The 19656-nt window shown below is 40.5% G+C and overlaps 1 protein-coding gene across 8 annotated transcripts in view; it reads right to left on the bottom strand.

Moving 5' to 3' along the window:
• The window catches only part of LOC132111491 (baculoviral IAP repeat-containing protein 6-like), an 81470-nt gene that overhangs the window by 30902 nt on the left and 30912 nt on the right, over positions 1–19656 (bottom strand). For 7 of the 8 annotated variants that reach the window (XM_059518844.1, XM_059518851.1, XM_059518849.1 and 4 more), the window contains exons 46-65: positions 19071–19636; positions 18569–18744; positions 18244–18340; positions 17935–18129; positions 17629–17829; positions 17198–17477; positions 16845–17101; positions 16531–16639; positions 16141–16365; positions 14915–15806; positions 14167–14310; positions 12258–12387; positions 11027–11158; positions 10696–10857; positions 10043–10216; positions 7740–7936; positions 7243–7543; positions 6049–6266; positions 3702–3866; positions 3439–3604 (exon numbers count right to left, since the gene is read on the bottom strand). In XM_059518844.1, coding sequence (XP_059374827.1) covers positions 3439–3604; positions 3702–3866; positions 6049–6266; positions 7243–7543; positions 7740–7936; positions 10043–10216; positions 10696–10857; positions 11027–11158; positions 12258–12387; positions 14167–14310; positions 14915–15806; positions 16141–16365; positions 16531–16639; positions 16845–17101; positions 17198–17477; positions 17629–17829; positions 17935–18129; positions 18244–18340; positions 18569–18744; positions 19071–19636 — 4787 coding nt within the window. The remainder of the gene's footprint in view (positions 1–3438; positions 3605–3701; positions 3867–6048; positions 6267–7242; positions 7544–7739; positions 7937–10042; positions 10217–10695; positions 10858–11026; positions 11159–12257; positions 12388–14166; positions 14311–14914; positions 15807–16140; positions 16366–16530; positions 16640–16844; positions 17102–17197; positions 17478–17628; positions 17830–17934; positions 18130–18243; positions 18341–18568; positions 18745–19070; positions 19637–19656) is intronic. The other variant, XM_059518846.1, reaches the window with a different exon arrangement.

Genomic DNA, 19656 nt, shown 5'->3' with positions numbered 1-19656 from the left:
CAGAGACACACAGACCAAAGGCAAAGCATCACCTTTAACAGCTTTTGTACAAAAGCTCTGTTCCAAACCTCTTGTAAACTGCTTCCCTTCCTACATAGACAGCATCCTAGCCATCATGAAGCTTCATAAGTGACTGATTCTGAACACTCTACATAGGCTACAAATGATAGCTTTGGAGACAGCAGAGCCTGACATTATAAAGTTGCTGAGCTAAGAACGTGATTTTCTAATAAGCATAAATATACACAACTCACACAATACTGATCAACAGTTCAGGTCTCACCCAAAATCTTGAATTAAATTCAGGGTGCATCTCAATGTATTCTGGGATTACATTCTTTGCAAAGGATATAAATCAACAGCACCTTTGAATTCAGCTAAAACGAGGTGGCATAATTAAAGTGCCTACCTTTTTCAAACGTCTTCACTTCAAAAGCACATCAATGATGCCTAAAATGTCTCCATAGGCAGACCACTAGATAAATAAACGTGATGGAGTGAACAGGGAGCCATATTGAGGGGGTGGGAGAAGAAAGGAACGAGAGAACACCGTGATCATTTCTATGAACACAACACTCAGGGAAAAGACTCTAGCACCTCAAAAACCTGCCCTACTTAATGATTGCAGCAGGTCAGCTGTTTCAAACACACACAAACATTACATGAGCTTACAGCATTTGTCAGGGGTGCCGTGTGTAGGCGAGTGTGATATCCCTGTGATGAAAACAGCTTTCAAGGGACTATGAAGTAAACAGAAATAAACCCAACACAGAGAGCAACTGCATGTCCTAAAGACCCGAATTAACAGAAATGCTATACAAAAAAAAATGATAAAAACTTATGATTTTCTTGTTTTATTTATCTGTTAGCTAGCATTCTGAATTAATGGAAATGTAGTAGGGATGAACCAACAGTAAGATTTTGGCTGATATTTTCATGTAATGGCCAGTAACATAAAAAAAAAAAAATCTAAACTATTAAAATCAATTGTTGAAAAAAACAACAACTTAAACTAAAAAAAAATAGGCATCACAACATCACAACAAATCAGAAAGCCAACAGTTGGGGGAAAAAAAGAAAAAAATATTTTTACTTTTACCAATGTTATTCAATTATTAATGTTAAATGCTAGAAAAGGTAATGTTTTTCAAGAATCTTTAATGAATAAAAAGGTCAAAAGAACAGCAATAATTTAAAACAGGAATCTGTAAAATTATAAATGTCACTTTCAATCAATTTAATGCATCCTTGCTGAATAAAAGTATTAATTTCTTAAAAAAAAAGATCACCTTTTAAGATTGAGAGAAAGAGCGAGCAAATTCGGCACCTTTTCTTAAATAGTTCAAGTTGAGATTTTTTGTCGTTTACTTCTAAATCCAAGTGTAAAAGCTCCATTTCACACAAGTAAAACACTCTCTGCACCTTAGAACACCTCTGCCCCCCAAATTCAACCAAAAAGCAATGCAAAAAAGAATTACTGCAATATTCATCAACAGTTAGATTACCAGGTGGTTACGTAAAAATATGCAGAAGAGGTGATTGAGTCGAGAAGAGCAGCGGGTTTGATGACCCCTCTGGGGGGAGAGAAAGGAAGGAGCATAATCTTTGAGAGAAGGTATTAAATGACCGTGCCGGATAAGGAGCAAGAGACGATGAGAGTTTGAACAGACTGCTAGAGCCTGTATGAGCCAGAACAGACCTCACTTCCTCAATGAAAATAAGTGCTTGTGGCTGTTCATATACACAAAGTGCTCTACTCTGTAATCTTGTACTCTTTGTTATTTGCCCCTTGGCTGTTTCTTAATGCCTTTTGGAAGCAGTAGTCCATCTCTTCTGATCTCATCTCCTCTCCCTCCTGTTCATCAGGTGGATGGGGCGTTATTACAGCAGGGGTGTTCCGAGATGCATATTTCCTGTTTCACTGCCACAGAGACAGCTAAGGATCTTAGGGCTCAAAACAAAATCTTTTATTGGCTCAGTTGTACATGAGATTGAGCAACTGCTGCTCCCCCTGCTGGTCGAGTGTGCTTAGAGAAAATGTGTGTGTGTGTTGTTCTCCTTTTTTTGAGTCACACACACCATGTCAATGTAGGGTTAAAACCTCCAGCTGATATCTAGAGCTAATTACTACACTCATCGTTTTATCGGCGCTTATTTAATTAAGCCGGAGAGAACTAAACACTCACAGCGTACGCGCACGCATACACACACCACGGTCTAGTTCTTTAAATCAACAAAGCAGTGTTTGTTCAAGGCTATTAATAGAACGGAAACATTGAGTTTGATTAGTTCATATTAATTGAGATACCACAGGCAATATTTTTGACTTTTGAAAATTCTTCTTAAACCAAAAAAATCTTTTAAATTAATTTACTTCTTAAATAAAAAATAATAAAATAATGTACTGCTTATTCTTTTCCATTAGAATGAATGGGGAATGGAACTCTGAAGTTTCAAAAAGGATACAAAACCATAAAAGTTTCACAATTTCAACTTTTTTCAATTCAATTTTTAAAACCTGAACCGATTTTTAAAACACCAGGGATCATATACTTGTGACATCTTCCAGTAAATGACTGAGGATCACACACTAACAGATTTTTTAATTCATTCCAAAAACAATACACTTCCACAGAAACAGCTGCCTTCTTGCAAGGAGACGCATGACAAATGAAAATGATGCGAGTTCAAATTTAAAAATGTTTGATGTCCTCTGTTGGATAAAATAAAAGTCGGATCATAGACTGTGCAATTTTCAATTAAATCTGTCAACTCCGACTGCTTAAAATCTGCAAATAGCACAGACTCTTTGAGATTGGAAATCGAGACAAAAGCCGTGAAGTAGATTATTCCAGCTTTTAACATGATAAACAGGCACTAATGCACTAATATTCCTCCCCTCCATTAGGTTGTTAACTGAGTTGAACTTCATCTGATTTATAAAAGAATCATTCACACAGTTTTGTGAACTGGATCAAAAGATTCATTAAACAGATTTGAATTAAAAGACTGATTTGGACAGGAATCGAACATTGTTACTTCTCTCACAAACATGCAAAGTAAATTTCAGTCTGTTTGTCAGACAAAGCAATCATATGGCTTTAGAACTCTTGGAATGTAATATATATAGTCATGTGAACTCCTTCAATGACAGTTTGATTGTGCTTTTTGTTATTCTTATTCAGTTTCTTTATGTAGCAAAATAATTCCTCCAAACAACATTGGAATGAGCAAAAGTGGTGAACTAGCTATTAATGCCTGAGAACAAAAACATGGTTGACAAAGGCAAAGAGAGATAGAGAGACCACTCAGAAGAGACGGGCTCCACCTGCTGACTCCATAACACAATGAGGCACAAGGCACACATGCAAAGCATCATCTTTAACCAGCTTAACAGTACATTTTCATTTTGCAAACAGTAAAGCACACGTGTCCTACCTGAGTCATTGCGTAAGTATGAAGACATGGCAGGGATGAGACAGGACTGGCTGAGCAGTTCCTGTAGGACAGACGGCAGCAGTGAGCTGCTGTGACCTCTGACCTCTCCCGAGAGGGTCTCTCCAGATCCTACGCAGCCTGATGGGTTGATATAGCTCGCCAAAACCTGTCAGAGAGACAAAATGTACCATCACATATCCAAACAGGTGTAAAATCTAAATCTCACTTGCATTATTTCCATACACACACACACATACACACACCTGTAAGAGGCAGGTAACGTGTTCCTCCTCCAGACGTTGTTTGGTCAGAGCCTGCTCGACATCCCAGCCTGACGCAGTGGAGCCTGTCCCAAAGCCTGTTCCTTTGGCCCAGTACAGCTGCTGTTCCTCTGTGGAACCACCGACATGCCCACTGGAGACCTGCGGCTGCAGCACAAACAAACTCAACTCTAGGTTTCACAGTTGATCATTTGACCCTTTTTCTCTCATTCTTACTGGTCATTCATCAAAACAGTCAACATTTAGTTGTACATGAAATCTGAAAGTGTCTGACACTAATAAGTTTATTCTACAGCATCTTAAAGACTTCCACATGTTAATGTACTCTGATTGGCCAATCATTCATCATTCTTCCAAGTCTCCTATGCTCACCAAGGCTGCACTTCTTTGACCAAAATGTAAGAAAAAAAACACTGACACTGATTGCTCCAGACGTGACTCCCTGCTGAAATTTACCGCTTTCTCTAAAGACTGACAGCATGTCACAACATTTTGAGGGGAAACAATGAGGTCAGAAGCTGTGCATCAACTCAAAAATAGGCTAGTAGCATGATAAAAAGAAGAGTGGTGCAGTTCCCATAATGCAACCATCTGGCAGTGTCCTGTGTACTTTACGTTGATATTACTGGAGGTTGCAGGCTCGACTCAAACCAGCTTGAGTATCACAAACATTCATTTTTTGACTGTGCAAAGATCTTACTGAAGGAGGGATAAATAGGAGTGTGAAAGAAAGAGCTTAATAAATATGCGCTGACTGCAGTGCTCTTCTTCTTTGCCTGGGAGTGAGCGGGTTTAATATTTGCTCTGCCAATACTGCTGCCGCCCCAAGGACGCCCATTATGATTCTGACAGACCACTGGCCACTGTTCAAATCCTCAGCCCTGAACCCCACCCCTCACCAAACTATAAATCCACACAAACACACTGCCCTACACAGAGTATCATTTAAACACTTTTTCTCTCTTAAACACTGGAATAAAAAAATAAAACCTGCTTGTGAGGGCTGAATATTGATTTTTATGAAAAACTCATTTGCTTTGGTATTAGAAGTGTGATGATGGTCGTTTTTTTTTCTCATTATTTTCTTATTATGATTGTTCTGCAGTTGTCCTCTGTGAAGACACTTTCATTTCAGCCACGTGAAACTCCTCAAAATCATGTAATGACTAAAAGAGCGGTCCAACTCCTCTCTATACCTTCTGTTTTAATAGGACTACACTACACCTGAGTGAGTGGTGGTTCTCTCCCTCTCTCTCACACACACCTCTCCTCATTAAGTCAAGGGCTCTGAATAAAGAGCCCTTCAGCAGTCTGTAAAGAGTGGCTACTACAATCATTAATAAAATGACACGTCTGAGCCTAAGAATCCTCTCCATTAAGGTCTTTACAGGAGTGTCTTTTCCTTTCCCTGCACACACACACTTACAAATTATCTGAAGAGTTAAGTACCATATTTACCGGTATACTAGTCTATTTAAACTGACCAGTGTAACCTTTTAAATGTGTAGTTGGCTGTTTTTTATTTTGATAATGAACAGACTGTGATGTAAGTTTGAATCTCTAGAATATATGTGTGCACCAGGCTCCAGCGCGATCAAAACTAAGTTTAAAAACCTTTTTCGCAAAAGTGTTTACTTTCATTTGTACACACTCACAATAAAAACAGAAGATTTGTGCTCTTATAGGGTTAGGAAAATGTTAGATCGTGACCGTGCCTCTGGATGCCGTTCGAGATATATCCTTCATTTATGTGGCTTTGTTCTGGTTTGCTGGTTTCTTTTCCTAAATCTTCACAGTCTAACCCTCTAATTTCGCAGGTTTATTTAATTATCTTTCACTTTTAATCGCATCTCTTACTGTTTGTGGTAAACATGGGAAGGGTAATTAAAGATTTCATGAATTAAGAATTCGTTCTATTTATTTATTTGTTCCCTTATTTCAGTTAAACCATGTGTTTTTTAGGGAACAAAATTAATGAAACATGGACAATTGCCACAAATTAATAATTCGTAGGAACGAATTAACAAGTTGTAGGAATGAATAGACTAAAAGCTTAATTAGTACATTGGGAATTAATGATGATGATGCATTTATATACGGTCACCTTCACTCACAGCCGCTCACACATATTTTGCGCATGAGCCACACGTAGCCCATCATTAAATCAGTTAACCGATTATCGACAGCCTTAATCGATTGCATCTCTTATCGACAATTAATCGATCATCGATTAACGTTGACATCCCTAGTAACATTCTAATGTTCTAATGACTGACAAAGGTTTTTGTGGACCGAATGGCATATAAAGGGTGTGTGGGTTAACACTGACCTCATTGGAGTTGGCACTGCCACTGGGCACTCTGGGAGCGTGATGGCTGAGGGCAGATAGGCAGGCCAGGATGAGGTGAATGGCACCGATCTCAAGAGCCATACGCCTCAACAGCAGCCCGTCATCCGTAGTGAGAGGAGTCAAGCTGAACAAGGACCGGAGCACGTGGAAGGGCAACGTGGGTAGAACGTTAGCGGAGGGAGACTGCAGGATGTGACCTTGAGGAAGATAGACAGATGGAGAGAATGAGAAGTTGTCTCTAGATGAGAAAAACCTGCTTTTAACAATCAAAATATAATTTTCTCTAGTGCTCCATAACAAACTTAACCAGTCTATCAATACTTCAAGTAATCAGCTGACCAAATCAACAGTCCAGACTGACAGAAATACACCGTTGGCAGTTGCGTTTAAGTTTGATTCTCAGCTGAGGGTTTGTTTGGATATGTGAGAGTCTCTCTGAACTAGTTTAAGTGGTTATGCTAGGGTTTTAGATGGATCATAGAGTATCAGATCTCAAACCCTAATGAGCTGCTTCACTGAAATGCCCTTCATGGTTAACACGCTAGTTAAAGGTCACTCACAGGAACCACACCAAAAGCGTTTCCTAATCTGACTCGGCAAACACTCAAATGATGGATTCCATTTAAGTCTCATGTTAACACGTTGCTAAGCTGAATAATAGCAATAATAGCAAACATGGTATGTGAAATTGATAATTCACATGAATACTTTTCAGTATTGAATTAAATGTTTTTATAATACATTACTAATCAGCCATTCTGGATGAAAAAGTTTTGCAGTGTATTCTGGGATTGCCTTATCGACAAAGCACACATAAAATACTGCCCGAGACCCCAAACTTCTGAACAGAAGTGTAAGTAATAGCCTGTTTAATATGAGAGGTGAGTCTGAAAGGTCTCTTGAGACAGTGACTTAAGCGGATGATGGCGGACACAGATATGCAAAGGTTGCTGATGAGGGAATCAAAAAACAGTGATCCACATCAGCCTGCTATGTTTCAATCAATAATCTCTCTCTCCCACGGCTAATGGATATATGAACACCACACAGTGAATAAGAAATAGCAGTCTATTGACAAAAAAAAATGGATTCTCCTAATATTAAAAATTTTTTTTGATTGCTAAACTGTAAACAAATTTAGAAGTATGCTTCTTGTACTTGAGTGGTACTTACTTCCTTCTCCATCGTCTGTGACGCCCAGCACCAGTCTGAGCAGACACTGCGCGTGCTTCCTCTCCTTCAGCAGAACCTCAGCATATCCTGGCAGCCGCAGAAACAGGCCAAATGCCGCCAGTGAATGGGCAGGGATCGGTGACATGGTCTGAACGGAGGATTTGATGGGCGGAGGTTCAGCGGCGATGGTCTCTGGTGCCTCGTAGACGAGCTCCCCGGACTGCTCTATGGTGACCCACTCAAACTGATCGCTGTCCTTTGGCTTCTCCTGTGTGGTGGACGGCACAACTGGTGCACTGACCTGCACAGAACGATCCGGACGAACGGACTCAGAGGGCACGCAAATGAACAGAAATGCTGACATAACCTGAGCTCACAGTGACCGGATGAGCATGTAAGGGCTTATGTAGCAGAAATGGAGTGAAGCTACAAAAAAAAAATTACTTATGCGGTAGAATTTGATTTTGTACAGAGAGCCAGCTTGCAGATATACTGACCTGCTGGATAACGTCGGGGTACAACATGGGAAGTCTCTCTGCGATGAGCGCCAAGCCGCCCATACCTGCGAAAACCTGCAAGGGGGAATGGATAGGGCTAGTCTCCAGGAGAGTGTCATCTACTGCGGCATCCAAACCTTCATCACCCGGGGTCATTGGTTCATCGTCTGGACAGCCACTAAGCATCTCACAGTGATCTACAGGAAAAGAGCAGAAAGGAGACGCATCATTCAAGCTATCGTCAATAAAATCTTAAAATGTCTAGCTGTAAATAAAGTGGTCTCAATTGTTCACATCATAAACCATGATGTCCAACGAGCAGTAACACACAAGAACTCCTATCTGTTCTCATAAATCAGATTATTCCTGTAAATCAGGTTTCTTCTTGAGAGATTGTAGATCGATGCGAGAGAATGAAGAGAAAGTCACAGGAAATATTGTCTGTTAAATGATTGTAAATGTACATTCAGAACAGAAATGAAAAAGCACTCAAACCCAAACCTGCTTTACGGAGTTTACAACTGACATCATGTCTCAATTTAAGAAAATTAAATTTCTTTACAGTGACATAAATACAGCTGACAATAAAACAGAAACAGTCAAATGCTTAAAAGATCCGGTTACATTCTTCGTAAACATCAAATGCTATGTAATTCTTTAAAAGCTTTGGGTAATTTATTTTTTATGAATTAATGACTTTTATTCTTGAGCACTGAATCATCATATTAAAATAATTGAAAAACAAAAAAAAAAAAAACTGAAGTTTTGTTTTAGCTGTATTTACAGAAGTGGTGCTTTCCAGAGGTTTAATTTAGAGGTGCAGCTTCCTAGAGAGGATGTTAGTCTGCTCAGTCCTGTCTCTGTGAAGGCCAACAACAAAATAGGTGTGAGACTGAGAAAGAACAAGTATTTACAGACTACTCATGAATTTAAGCTCTGTGGACAGTAAAACTTTTTTCTTTTAAACTGATGTTATTTCAGTTGGTTGGTTCTGAATCAGAGATCTTTGTGTCTTTGATGTTGAGATCAGTGCAACAAAACAGCAGACGGAAGCCAAAAACTCTTGCTGGAGAGATGAACAAAGCAGCTGTGAAATACACTACACCACAATCCAATCGCTATAGGGAAGTCAGTTGGACATATTTGATCTTAATTTCGTAACACACCTTCAAGTCTCAAGCTACGTTTACATAATGATGTAGTCAAAAACTGAATATTTTTTCCCCTTGTGTTTTAAAAAAGTTTCACGTATACACGACAACACATACTGCGCATGTCTACATACCTAACACGTACTACGCATGTGCATGACATCACATTTTCAATGATTCCCATTTTTTTGGGAACATGGAAACGAACATGGTGGCATTTTCAAAACCTGTATTCAAAAATATGCGTTTTCAGTCACCGAAATGTCATTGTCGTGCAAACAAACAGTCAAAAGCTTTTTGGCTGAAAACACTGACGTATAAACGGTCCCTTGGAAAACCTACGTTTTTGCAAGTCTGGTGTCTGTGTCCAGGAACAAACTCATTGCCAACAGGTTGATGGCATAGCCCAGTAACAAGCGGCAATGGTTCAGAACACTGCCTGTGGCTGGAATATCTTCCAAACACTTCCTCCACAGAAAGATGGACAGACTCCAGGCAGAGAGGAGAGAATTATCCCTGGGCTGGTGAGCATCCTTTCAGCTCCTCGACGGAGGGGTGTGAGAGGAAAGTGTGTGGAAAGAAGCAGAGTTTGGTACGCCAACAGTGATTCGACTCTGCTAAGACGGCCAATTAGCCGGAAGGTGGGGTGAGTCCCCCAGGCACAGTCACTAAACTGAAAACTTCTGATGCCAGACTCTACGGGTGCCATCAAACGCAGGCTGCTCCAAGACTTCTTAAGGAGCCAAACAAACAAACGCTGTGTGCTCGGAAAAGCCAGTGAAGCAAAGTAAACAAACAGTGCCAGATCTCCACCTCCAGATGAAAATTCCACAGCTTGAGAGCTCATAGTTCAGTCCTGTATAACACCTTGGCACAGTGTCTCCACAAGGCACAATGTGGCAACTTTACAGTGTTAAATCACTTTTGTACTCACTAAAAGCAAATACTGTTTCTACACCAGATCCATATGTTACAACTAGATTGGTGCAACTGATCATCAAACAAAAAACTTTATATCTAAAATGTTATATGAATACAAAATTTGCTGAAATATATTTAAATATTTATATAATTAAATTATGTCTATCTATCTATCTATCTATGTATCTATCTATGTATCTGCACATGTCTATGCATGAGATGTCTGCATACCTTTCTCAGTACGGAGTCTTTTGAAGGAATCTGTCTTGGAGAGGCCTGGGTCTGAGATGACCTTTGACCCCAGTTTGACCGTCAGGTCAATGGAGTGGTATCCCTGAGGAAGTTTGCGCTCATACAGCAATGTCAGCAGCTGGGCCAAGGTCATCTCCGGCGGCAATGGCTGACCTGGAGAGAAAAGGTTTCCAGTCATTGAGTTTATTAAAGCATTTATCAACTGATTAATAAAGTACTTTTTTTTTAATAAGATGTGCCATTTTTTCAACAAAGGCAGGTGAGTGAAATGGAAATCTGTTCGCAAAAAAAAAAAAAATCCATTTGTTGACACTAGTGAAATAGGAACTAAACACTTCACTTCTAAAGTACTGAAAAACTCTTTTCATGTAAGAGGATGAGACAACGAGAGATGAGAACAAAGAACACAGCTTTAAAACTGACATTCATCAGACTCTCTGCATCTCTGAATAAATGCAGTGAGGGGAAGTGGCAGACAGACAGGGACAGGCACTGAGGTGACCTCTACTCTCATCCTAATCTGTATGGAGGAGCGAAGGGTGAGAGATGAGGGGGAACGCAGAAGAGTACAGAGTGGGCAAGAGGATCGGACAGAATGTGAGCCGTGACAGAACGAGAGTGTGTGTTTGTACCCGGCAGTAGTTTGTGACAGAGGTGGAACACAGGCACGCTGATGGTTTTGGCAGATGGATCAACTCCTGAGGAAGCTGCAAGCTTGTCACTGAGGACACGCCCTCGTCGGGACGGGGGACGGGGAGGAGTGGACAAGGCCCTCTTCGACTGAGACTTCAGACCTGAAACAAAGCATGAAAATGAGATGCAACATGGGTAAACTAGATCAAAGGTCAATGAACTCAGTGTTAGTTTGTTAGTTCGTTAGAACAGCATAGATTATTAACCTCCAGGGAATATAATATAAATCTCTTCTCACCATGTGAGCGAGAAGACTGGGTTAAACAGTACCTGAGGCAACAACAACACTGTAGTTATCTTGGAAACCATTATCGGCCTTCATCTTTTCTTTTTCCTCATGGTTTTTCTTCTCTTTATCCTCCTTCTGTTCATTGATCAGTTTGGCTGTGATGCTGGGCGTGTCTGAAGGGTAAAAAAAAAAAAAAGTAAGATCTTTAAATGTTATTTCACAGTGTGTATGTGCATTCTTCAATCAGCCTGGGGGCTCTAAAAATACATTTCCCTTTAGAGACATATGCATCGATGTACATGTCAGCTTAACTGCTAATCTGAATTATTTATTGTAAAGATGTAATATGCCTGAGAAGACACACCAATTCATAAAGATAACAACATGCTGCGCTTCCTGTAAGGGTCTTCCATCAGTGGAAGTGATTTGAGCATGAGATCGGTTCAGAGACAAGACACCCTACATATATACTGTGAGTCTCGCCATCTTCTGAGAACAGAAAGCCTATATCTGCCACACACAAGGTCTCTGGAGAGAAGCCATTTATCACACATACATGCTGATGGCCATGCCACATGACAGACCCAGCCCTACATGCTTCGTTCATCAGACCTTGAAAGTCTGAAGATACGGCAAAAGCTGGACCTAATTTATCTGATAGACTGCCACATGGTGCATTTAATATAAGACTGCTGGAAATGCTGTTTCTAGTATTTTTGCTAAACTGGTGTTAACTATACACAATCAAATGTGTTTGATTTTGTAGACAGCTTTGCATAGTTGCACATAAAATTTTGAAACCAATACCAGTGGAATTTGCACAATTACTTGTACTAATTTAGCTACTTTTTTTTCCAATAAGTAAACATCTGTATTCCGTTATGTAGCTGCAATTAACATTCACTAAATAAGATTAAAGAAACAAATCAAGAGCAAAAATATTATTTTTTATCATCAACATACACATCATTCCAAAGTAAGATTTTGGAATATATATTTGAAAGTTGCTCACCAAGCCTGCATTTATTTGTTCAAAAATGTTGTGAAAACAGCATATGGTGCTGAGTTAGTGCTCAAGAAACATTTCTTATTATAATCAATGTTTAATGAACAGCATTATTTGAAATAGGAATTTTACAAAATAAACGTCTACTGACATTCTTGATCCACTTAATGCCTCTTCACTGAATAAAAGTATACATTACTTTTAAAATACTTTAATCTTACTGACCACAAACGCTAGAGCGGTAGTGTATTACATGGTCTTCATACCTGAGACACGGTCCAATACTTCAGACAGTGTGGTTGAGATGGGCAGATGCAGTTTGCGAAACTTGTGCCCTGCGCCGTACATGGGGTGCTGGATCACATGACTGGTGGCATTAATGCGCCCTTTATACAGCTAAAGCAGAGAAAGAGAGAAACACAAAAACAGATGGTCTTGAGTTATTAGAGCTTCAATTTCTCATTAAAATGGACCTACACAATTCTTTTGCATTCTCGCATTTCTCAGCTTCGTGACTAATGACTTATCTTATTGCCCAAAAACATATTCCACAGGGTTCGTACAAAAACTGCTAAATGAAATTCCAGGACTTTTCAAGCACTCCTTTTTTCGTTTTCAAGAACTAAAATCAGAGATCACAATATTGTTATTATCTTTCAAATTCTAATAAATAAACCAATAAAACAAAATGGTACAAATAAAGTGCAGCAAAGGCAAAGCATGCAATGGCAGTTATTGCTTTCCCTTTTCAAAGTGATTTTTTAAAATATTTGATTGGTATTTAAATCAAATCACTATTGGTAGCAAGATTTATGGTCATGCTTTTTTTCCCTCAGTACGTCAGTTACTTGTTCAGATGGCGATATATGGTGAAAATTCTTATTTGGGTTATATTTAATATGATGTAGGCTAGAATCTGTGATTGCGAAGTACTGTAAATATCCAGACCGGTGTGTGGTGACTGACTGCCACACATACTCTTCAAAACATTAGATTCATCCGCGCTGAATCACGCAAACTAGATAATTCCACTAGATAACTGATCACTTCTGCAACCAATCTTGTGAGTAATCTCTATTTCGCTTTATTGTGAACAAAGAATCCATATTTTCTCTTTTCTCACAACTCTGTGTTTTTAATATATGGTAGGTCATTTGCGGGGGGAATTTTAACTATACAAATTACAGACATGGCCAATTCACACAGGACTAAGATCACTGACAACCTCCGCAATTATTCCAAATTACTGGAGGCCACCAGGTAATACTAATCCTGTACAAATAGGGCTTTAAATGTCATTTGACTGTTTATTGATAATGATCATGATATCAGTTTTTTTTAACTACAGCTATAGGGAAAAGCAAACAAGAAATTTGAAAGCAATGGCATTTGACAAGTCCTGCAGAAAAAAAAAAAATTATAATATAAAAAATATATGCATCTCTGAAGATTCCCACTTTCCACATGGCCGATCTAGACATCTTCATTTCCACTGAAGGTGGAGTTAAAGGTGCATCGGAAACTGTGCATTTTGGGACTCTCTGTAAAAGCCAAATGATTAATCTGACCTAAAACGCACACAGTCCCACCATAATTTACTGGAGGATCGACCAGCTGAATTACTCTTTGGGCTAAAAAAAAGATGTCTTGCGTCTTTACGATTTGGCTTCGTTCCGGTTTGACAGTCGGAGGAGAAGCATAACTCTATGTGTCACATAAGGGGTAAGCTGGTTATGTCCTCCAGCATTTAGATTATGTTAAATGTGTAATTGCTGTGCCTCTAGCGGCACCAGACAGAAACGCAAGGGCGATTTTCCCAAATTACTCGTAGTTTTCCATTAAACTAGATATTTTTATGATTAAGAAGGATTTGAGGATAAATGTGCCCCCTAGTGGTCTCCAACAATAACAACACAATTTGCCATGAAAAGAACCGCAGCTCAGAGGCAGTGCAGGTTTAAATCCCTGAGATGATTTAAGGTCAGGGTAATTTTCCTTGTTAGTGAAGAGGCTTTTCTGAACTTTACAGCAACAGTAATAAATCATTTAACAGACTAACCAACCAAAACAACTTCTATAAAAAATAACCATTTAGAACAGCAAAGTTTCAGCTTTTGATAGATTTTCAAAGCATACATTGTGTGTGTGTGTGTGTGTGTGTGTGAGATCACCTACCGGACAGGGAGACTGAAGGAAGACAGTAACTTTCTCATCTTCAAGCATGAGTTGTAGGAAGAGTCGACGTATAAATCCAGAGATGTTCCCTGAGACCGGAACGTTTCCTCGCTGAGGAGCTGACTGAAACAGCTCACACAGCACCTTTACAAACAAAGCAAAGAAAAAAAACGATCACTTGTATCCCTGTTATATAATCGCCATACCACCCAGCCGTAAAACTTGCTCTCTAGTGATGAACTAAGCCACAATGTGAAAAGCATTATACAAATAAATTTGACTTGTCTACATAATATAGAAATTATACTATTATTTACATCCTTATAATATGAATATATACTTCTTGACGTTAATCTTGAAATCACTGATTAATTAGAGAACAAACTACTTTAACTTTGAGAATAATTTAATTTAGAATCGCTGAAATAATTTTACCGAAATTACCGTACAGAAATTATAACATTTTTATTTTAAAATGATAATTTTATTTTCTGTATTTTAGTTCAAACTTAATAAAAGTATATATATATATATATATAACAATAAACAGCAATATAATGTAATATTAAAATAATGAAAATGTCATGACCTAAAGATAATTTTATTAAAGGTAGAAGGCCAGAAGTTATAATTCCAAATATTTTTAAGAAAAAATTATATATATATATATATATAAAATATAATTTACACTTAGTTCTCGGTCTATGAAAAACACCAAACGACACTCAAAAAAGCACCACCAACAAACCTGTGCCATGAGCCTCTGGTTGTTTGGATGGCAGGAAATGCATTGCAGGAAGAAAGCCACTGTTGCATTCTCAATGGCTGTCCTTTGCTGTGTGGTGAGTCCACTGCTGCGGCTCGTTGATGCCAGTGAATAAGACGCCCCTGAGGTGTGAGGTGCGGTGCTGGCATGTGACGTGCTGGGTGATGCACCGTGTCCAAAAATACTGCTGCTGCTGCCATTGCTTGCACTGGCATTAGCAGCCCCACTGGCACTACAGTGGCACAGGAGAAACAACAGTGCTGTCCAGAGTGGGTTCACTTCTGGCCCACCCAACCAGTCCTTCATGGTGTGACTGTTTCCAACTTCTGTTAGAAACCGCAATACGGGCGCTGCCAGATCAGGAGACAGTGGCGGTTTGTTTGTCGAGGATGAAAAGGGTTGGTTGTGTGAGTACGGCCGTCTCTCTGCCTGTCCAGAGAATCCAGCAGGCAAGGGAAGGTCTGCACTGACCAACAGGTTGCAGCAAAGGTCGGCTAAGCTGCGAACAAGCAGGGAAGGCAGACCAGAGTTCAACAGCTGCTGGATGGCACCTGGAGACTGGGACGCAGCTGCTATGGTCACCAACTGGCACTCCGAGAGGGAGACGGGCACAGTTACCGGTGCCCGAGCATGTTTAGAGTCATCTGTGAGGGAGGCAGCACTGTTTAAGTCATGCTGCTTCTTGCCGTCGTCTGTCATTGCCATTCGGCGCTGTGCACTTGTCTGGGCAACAGGGGGCGCCACTATACCCATCCAGGACATGAGCAGAGAAAAGTAACTAGGGTGGATATGGCACATTGAACAAAGCAAGCTGTCCACAGCCTTCTTTAAAACAATGTTAGAGGGCAAAGACATGGACCAGCTGTACAACAACCTGCAAGATAAGGAGAAAAAGACAAGCACCACTAGAATTAATAGTTCAGGTCGCCTAAAAACAGCTTCAAGATTTAATAATGCTCCGAACTGTTTGTGTTTAAGGCTGATGCTGTTTTATTTGCACCATGTACACAGTGAAGGTTGTTTCACTTTGTTCTAATCGGTACACAATGTATTCATACCTAAAAAGAGAATGAAATATTGAAGTGTGTGGGAAAGGAAAAGCAGAATATGTACTCTCAGCTTTTCCCAGTGCACAGCACCAAAATGTACCTTGTACACAAGACTTGCAAGACTAAAAAAAAAAGTTTATTTTATCAGTGCGGACTCACTCGAAAAGCTCTCCGTTGAGCAGTCCGGGCAAGTCGTAGTCAACGGGCAACTCATAACTATGCCATAAGACGGAGGCCACGCAGTGCAGATGTGATGGGGATGGCATTAGCAAACCATATTCCCGTGAGGGTGGAGCACTCGAACCCACAGAGCTTGACGGAGAATTCTGCTTCAGGGCAGCAATCCGGGACGAATCATACACCCACTGTAGCAGAGCCTGGATCCTACAACACAATCACAAACATAACCCAAGACATCAAGAAACACAAAAATGTGTATGTTACTGTTAACAAAAGTTAACAAGTTATAACAGAAGTTATGCTTTGGGAAAACAAGCTCCATTTGGAAGCATTAGGATTTAATTTTACGTTATGATGAAGGGCACAGACCTGTCTTTGGTACCGGGGTCCTGAGTGGTGCCCAGCTGGTAGAGAATGTCTATAGTTGAGTCTGATGACAGGCCATTTAACCTCCCAAAGAGCAGCGGACTGTTCAGATCTACAACAAAAAACAAAACCACCAAACAGTTAAAAGGAGAGTCCAACAAAATCATGATGCAGATCATTAAAGTGGAGAAACTAGTCTGAACGTAGACTCTCTGAATTTACACAACACACAAATCAGGTTAATACTGCTTGGCATTCAAATACAGCAGTCAAGCATTAATGAGAAACAATCTTTATTAAAATCTTTATAGTCTTACTGGCCAAATCGGTGCCAGAAGCAGCACAGTTGCGCAGCAAGATGTCAATGAGTTTGAGGCCTATGCGTGTGGACTGCAGGCCGATTTTCACGAGCACCGCCTCAATGTTGGGCGAGTGCATGCCACAGTATGGGGACATAAGGAGGGCGGCGCAGGTCTGCAGTAGGTTTGCTGTGGGAGCAGCAGCACTGGCCATCATGGCCTCCAGATCAGAAACATGAGTCAAGCAATGATGCAGCAACCGTAACCAGCCAATACTGAGAAAGAAAGAGAAGAAATTTAGATATTTTAACAGATTGAGGCTTGAAACAGGAAATAAAACTACTTTAGATGTTAAAAATGTTTTCCAATACCTGGTTTTGGAGACCTGGTCCTCAGACGGCAGGAAAGGATTGTTTACAGTGGCCGAGGAAGTGTTTCCGAAAGCAGTCAGGCCCAGTAGTTTAATCTGAGAGAGGCCCAGTGTGCTGGCGTCCCGCGGCCGATGCAACCTCAAACACACGGCAGACGCCACCTCTGCCTTTACCAGCTGGAATTTAATATACGTGAGACCACTAGTGATGACTGGGGATGACAGGGGAAGCATGTTTACACCGTCTGCGCTGATCTCCACAGACACTGAGGATGGGCATGCTGGGAAAGAAAGAGAAGCATTTAGTAATACTTCAACTTTTAGCATAGTCCTTACTAGAATAAAAAGCTTCATATATTGGCCAAATATAATATACTGCTGTGTCAACTGGGGTTTTGGACCAATAATATTGCATTGTGTGTTCACACTCACTAGCGAGGGATGCCAGGTGCGGCTGTATGTGAATCTCCTTGAGCAGAACGGCAGCGGGCAGGTGGATGGTGAGATCACACCAGGCTTCTTCAGGAAGGAATATGTAGGACCAAGCGGCAGAACGGGCCCGTCGATGTGGGGGTGTGGCCTGAAGCAACACTTCCGCTGGCTGTGCTGTGGGACTACTAGAGGTGATGGTGCCTGCAAGGGAACAGCATCAACAATGAATATAAATACAATTTTAATACTTAGACGTTATTATGAAAAGACAGGGTTACGACTCAAAATAAAGCAAGTTTGCTGTACCAAGAGGAGCAAAGTTGTGCAGTCCTTCTGCATTGTCTGGTTCTGAGGTAAGCACTCGTGCTTTCAGGCTGCCGTCTGCTGCTTTACCAGGCCCAGAGTCTAGGAACTTCATGATAGTGGACACCATACTGCGTGCTGTGTTCACGATGGCTCGTGTGCTGGTGACCATGTTGTTACAGATGAGCTGCACGCCACCTAAATGCACACACACACACACACAAAAAAAAAAAAAAAAAAAGAGAGAGTCAGGACATACAGACCAGCTCAAACAGAGTTTTAACTCTTTAGAAAGTGTTAGTTTTGACATACCCATGTCATGGAAGGCTTTCAAAGCCTCGCTGGTGTCAAGTACTCTCAAAATAAACCATAGTAAAGGCTCAGAGAGCTGACATGTTGATAGAGACCCCTGTTTAAAAAAGTAATAATAACACAGAACATTGAAATGATACAATGACAAAGCATATTGATGGCTTGTTTACAGTTTTACATGACTTCCTTACATACTGAATGTCTGTCCTCTAAAATGTGAAAATTACTTGAATGTGTGTTCATGTGTTTTTATAAGCCCAAAATACCTAATGCCATACTAGAATAGACCATGTTTGTGTTCTCTCAGTTTGTCTGTGAGTCTTACCTGTCGGCCCATATACCCACAGGCCATGTAAGTGAGAATGGGCTGCAGCATGACCTGGACAGATGTGGCTCTTTTACTCAAAGTAGTCAGGATAGTGAAGAGGCCATCGCCCACCGAGATGGCATCCAACCCACCATGAAAGTTCTCATGTTTGGTTAGGTGGAGCCCACTAGCACCTGAAAAGAGAGAAAAAAAACATCAGCAAAAGAAGAAATGCATGAAATTCAATATAATAGGTACAAATATAATTAAAAGGTTAGGATTTTTGGTTTTGAGATAAGTCTTATTCTCACAAAAGTGGTATTTGATTGATCAAAAATACAGTAATATTGAGAGACTTCAAATTTGAATTCATTTAAAAATGTAATTTATTTCTATGACAAAGCTGAACTTTCAGCAGTCATTACTACAGTCTTCTTACAGTCTTGTCCTTGTTAAATAAAATAATAAAAAAAAAAAAAAACGTACTGACAAACTTTTGAATGAAAATATGATGAAGTACCGATTATCATGGCCATTGCACTGCTGTTGCACTGCCCCAATGCCGACAAGATCTGACTCATAATCTGCTGATTGGCCAAAACCAGGTCTGCCACACCTGCAGCTGGTCCCTGGTGCCGAGCTGTGCCTGCCGCCCCACAATCTTTGCTTCCACACACTTTTTCTTCATCCGACACGCTGTCAGTGGCTCCACCCGCTGGAGGCAGCCTCCCACTGAACTCCCGATCACCTGACAGTGGCAGCATCACCAAAGCATTGACCAGCTTTAGGAGGTCAAACATCAGCTGGTCTCTTGTGGTTTCGCCACACACAGCCTTAGCATCGCCAGGGCGAATGATATTGGCGAACAGGCCCCCGAAACAGGCACGAGCACCCACAGAACTGTCCGAGCCGCTGCGTGAGACCACCTTTTCTGAGCAAGTGATGTAGTGGTGAACCAAAAAGGTGACCGATTCAATGACAGCCAAGATGGTGGTCACAGAAACCACTTCGAAGTTTTGTTCCAGGGTGAACTCCAAAAGCTTCACCTGCGCATCTAATGGACCCTGACCAGAGTGGAATGGACCCCTGCAAGCAGATAAGATGAT

Source organism: Carassius carassius, chromosome 31 (genome assembly GCF_963082965.1).
Source record: "Carassius carassius chromosome 31, fCarCar2.1, whole genome shotgun sequence".
Lineage (NCBI taxonomy): Eukaryota > Metazoa > Chordata > Actinopteri > Cypriniformes > Cyprinidae > Carassius > Carassius carassius.
Note: the sequence above shows the minus strand (reverse complement) of the source record. Positions and strands in the feature narration are given on the sequence as shown.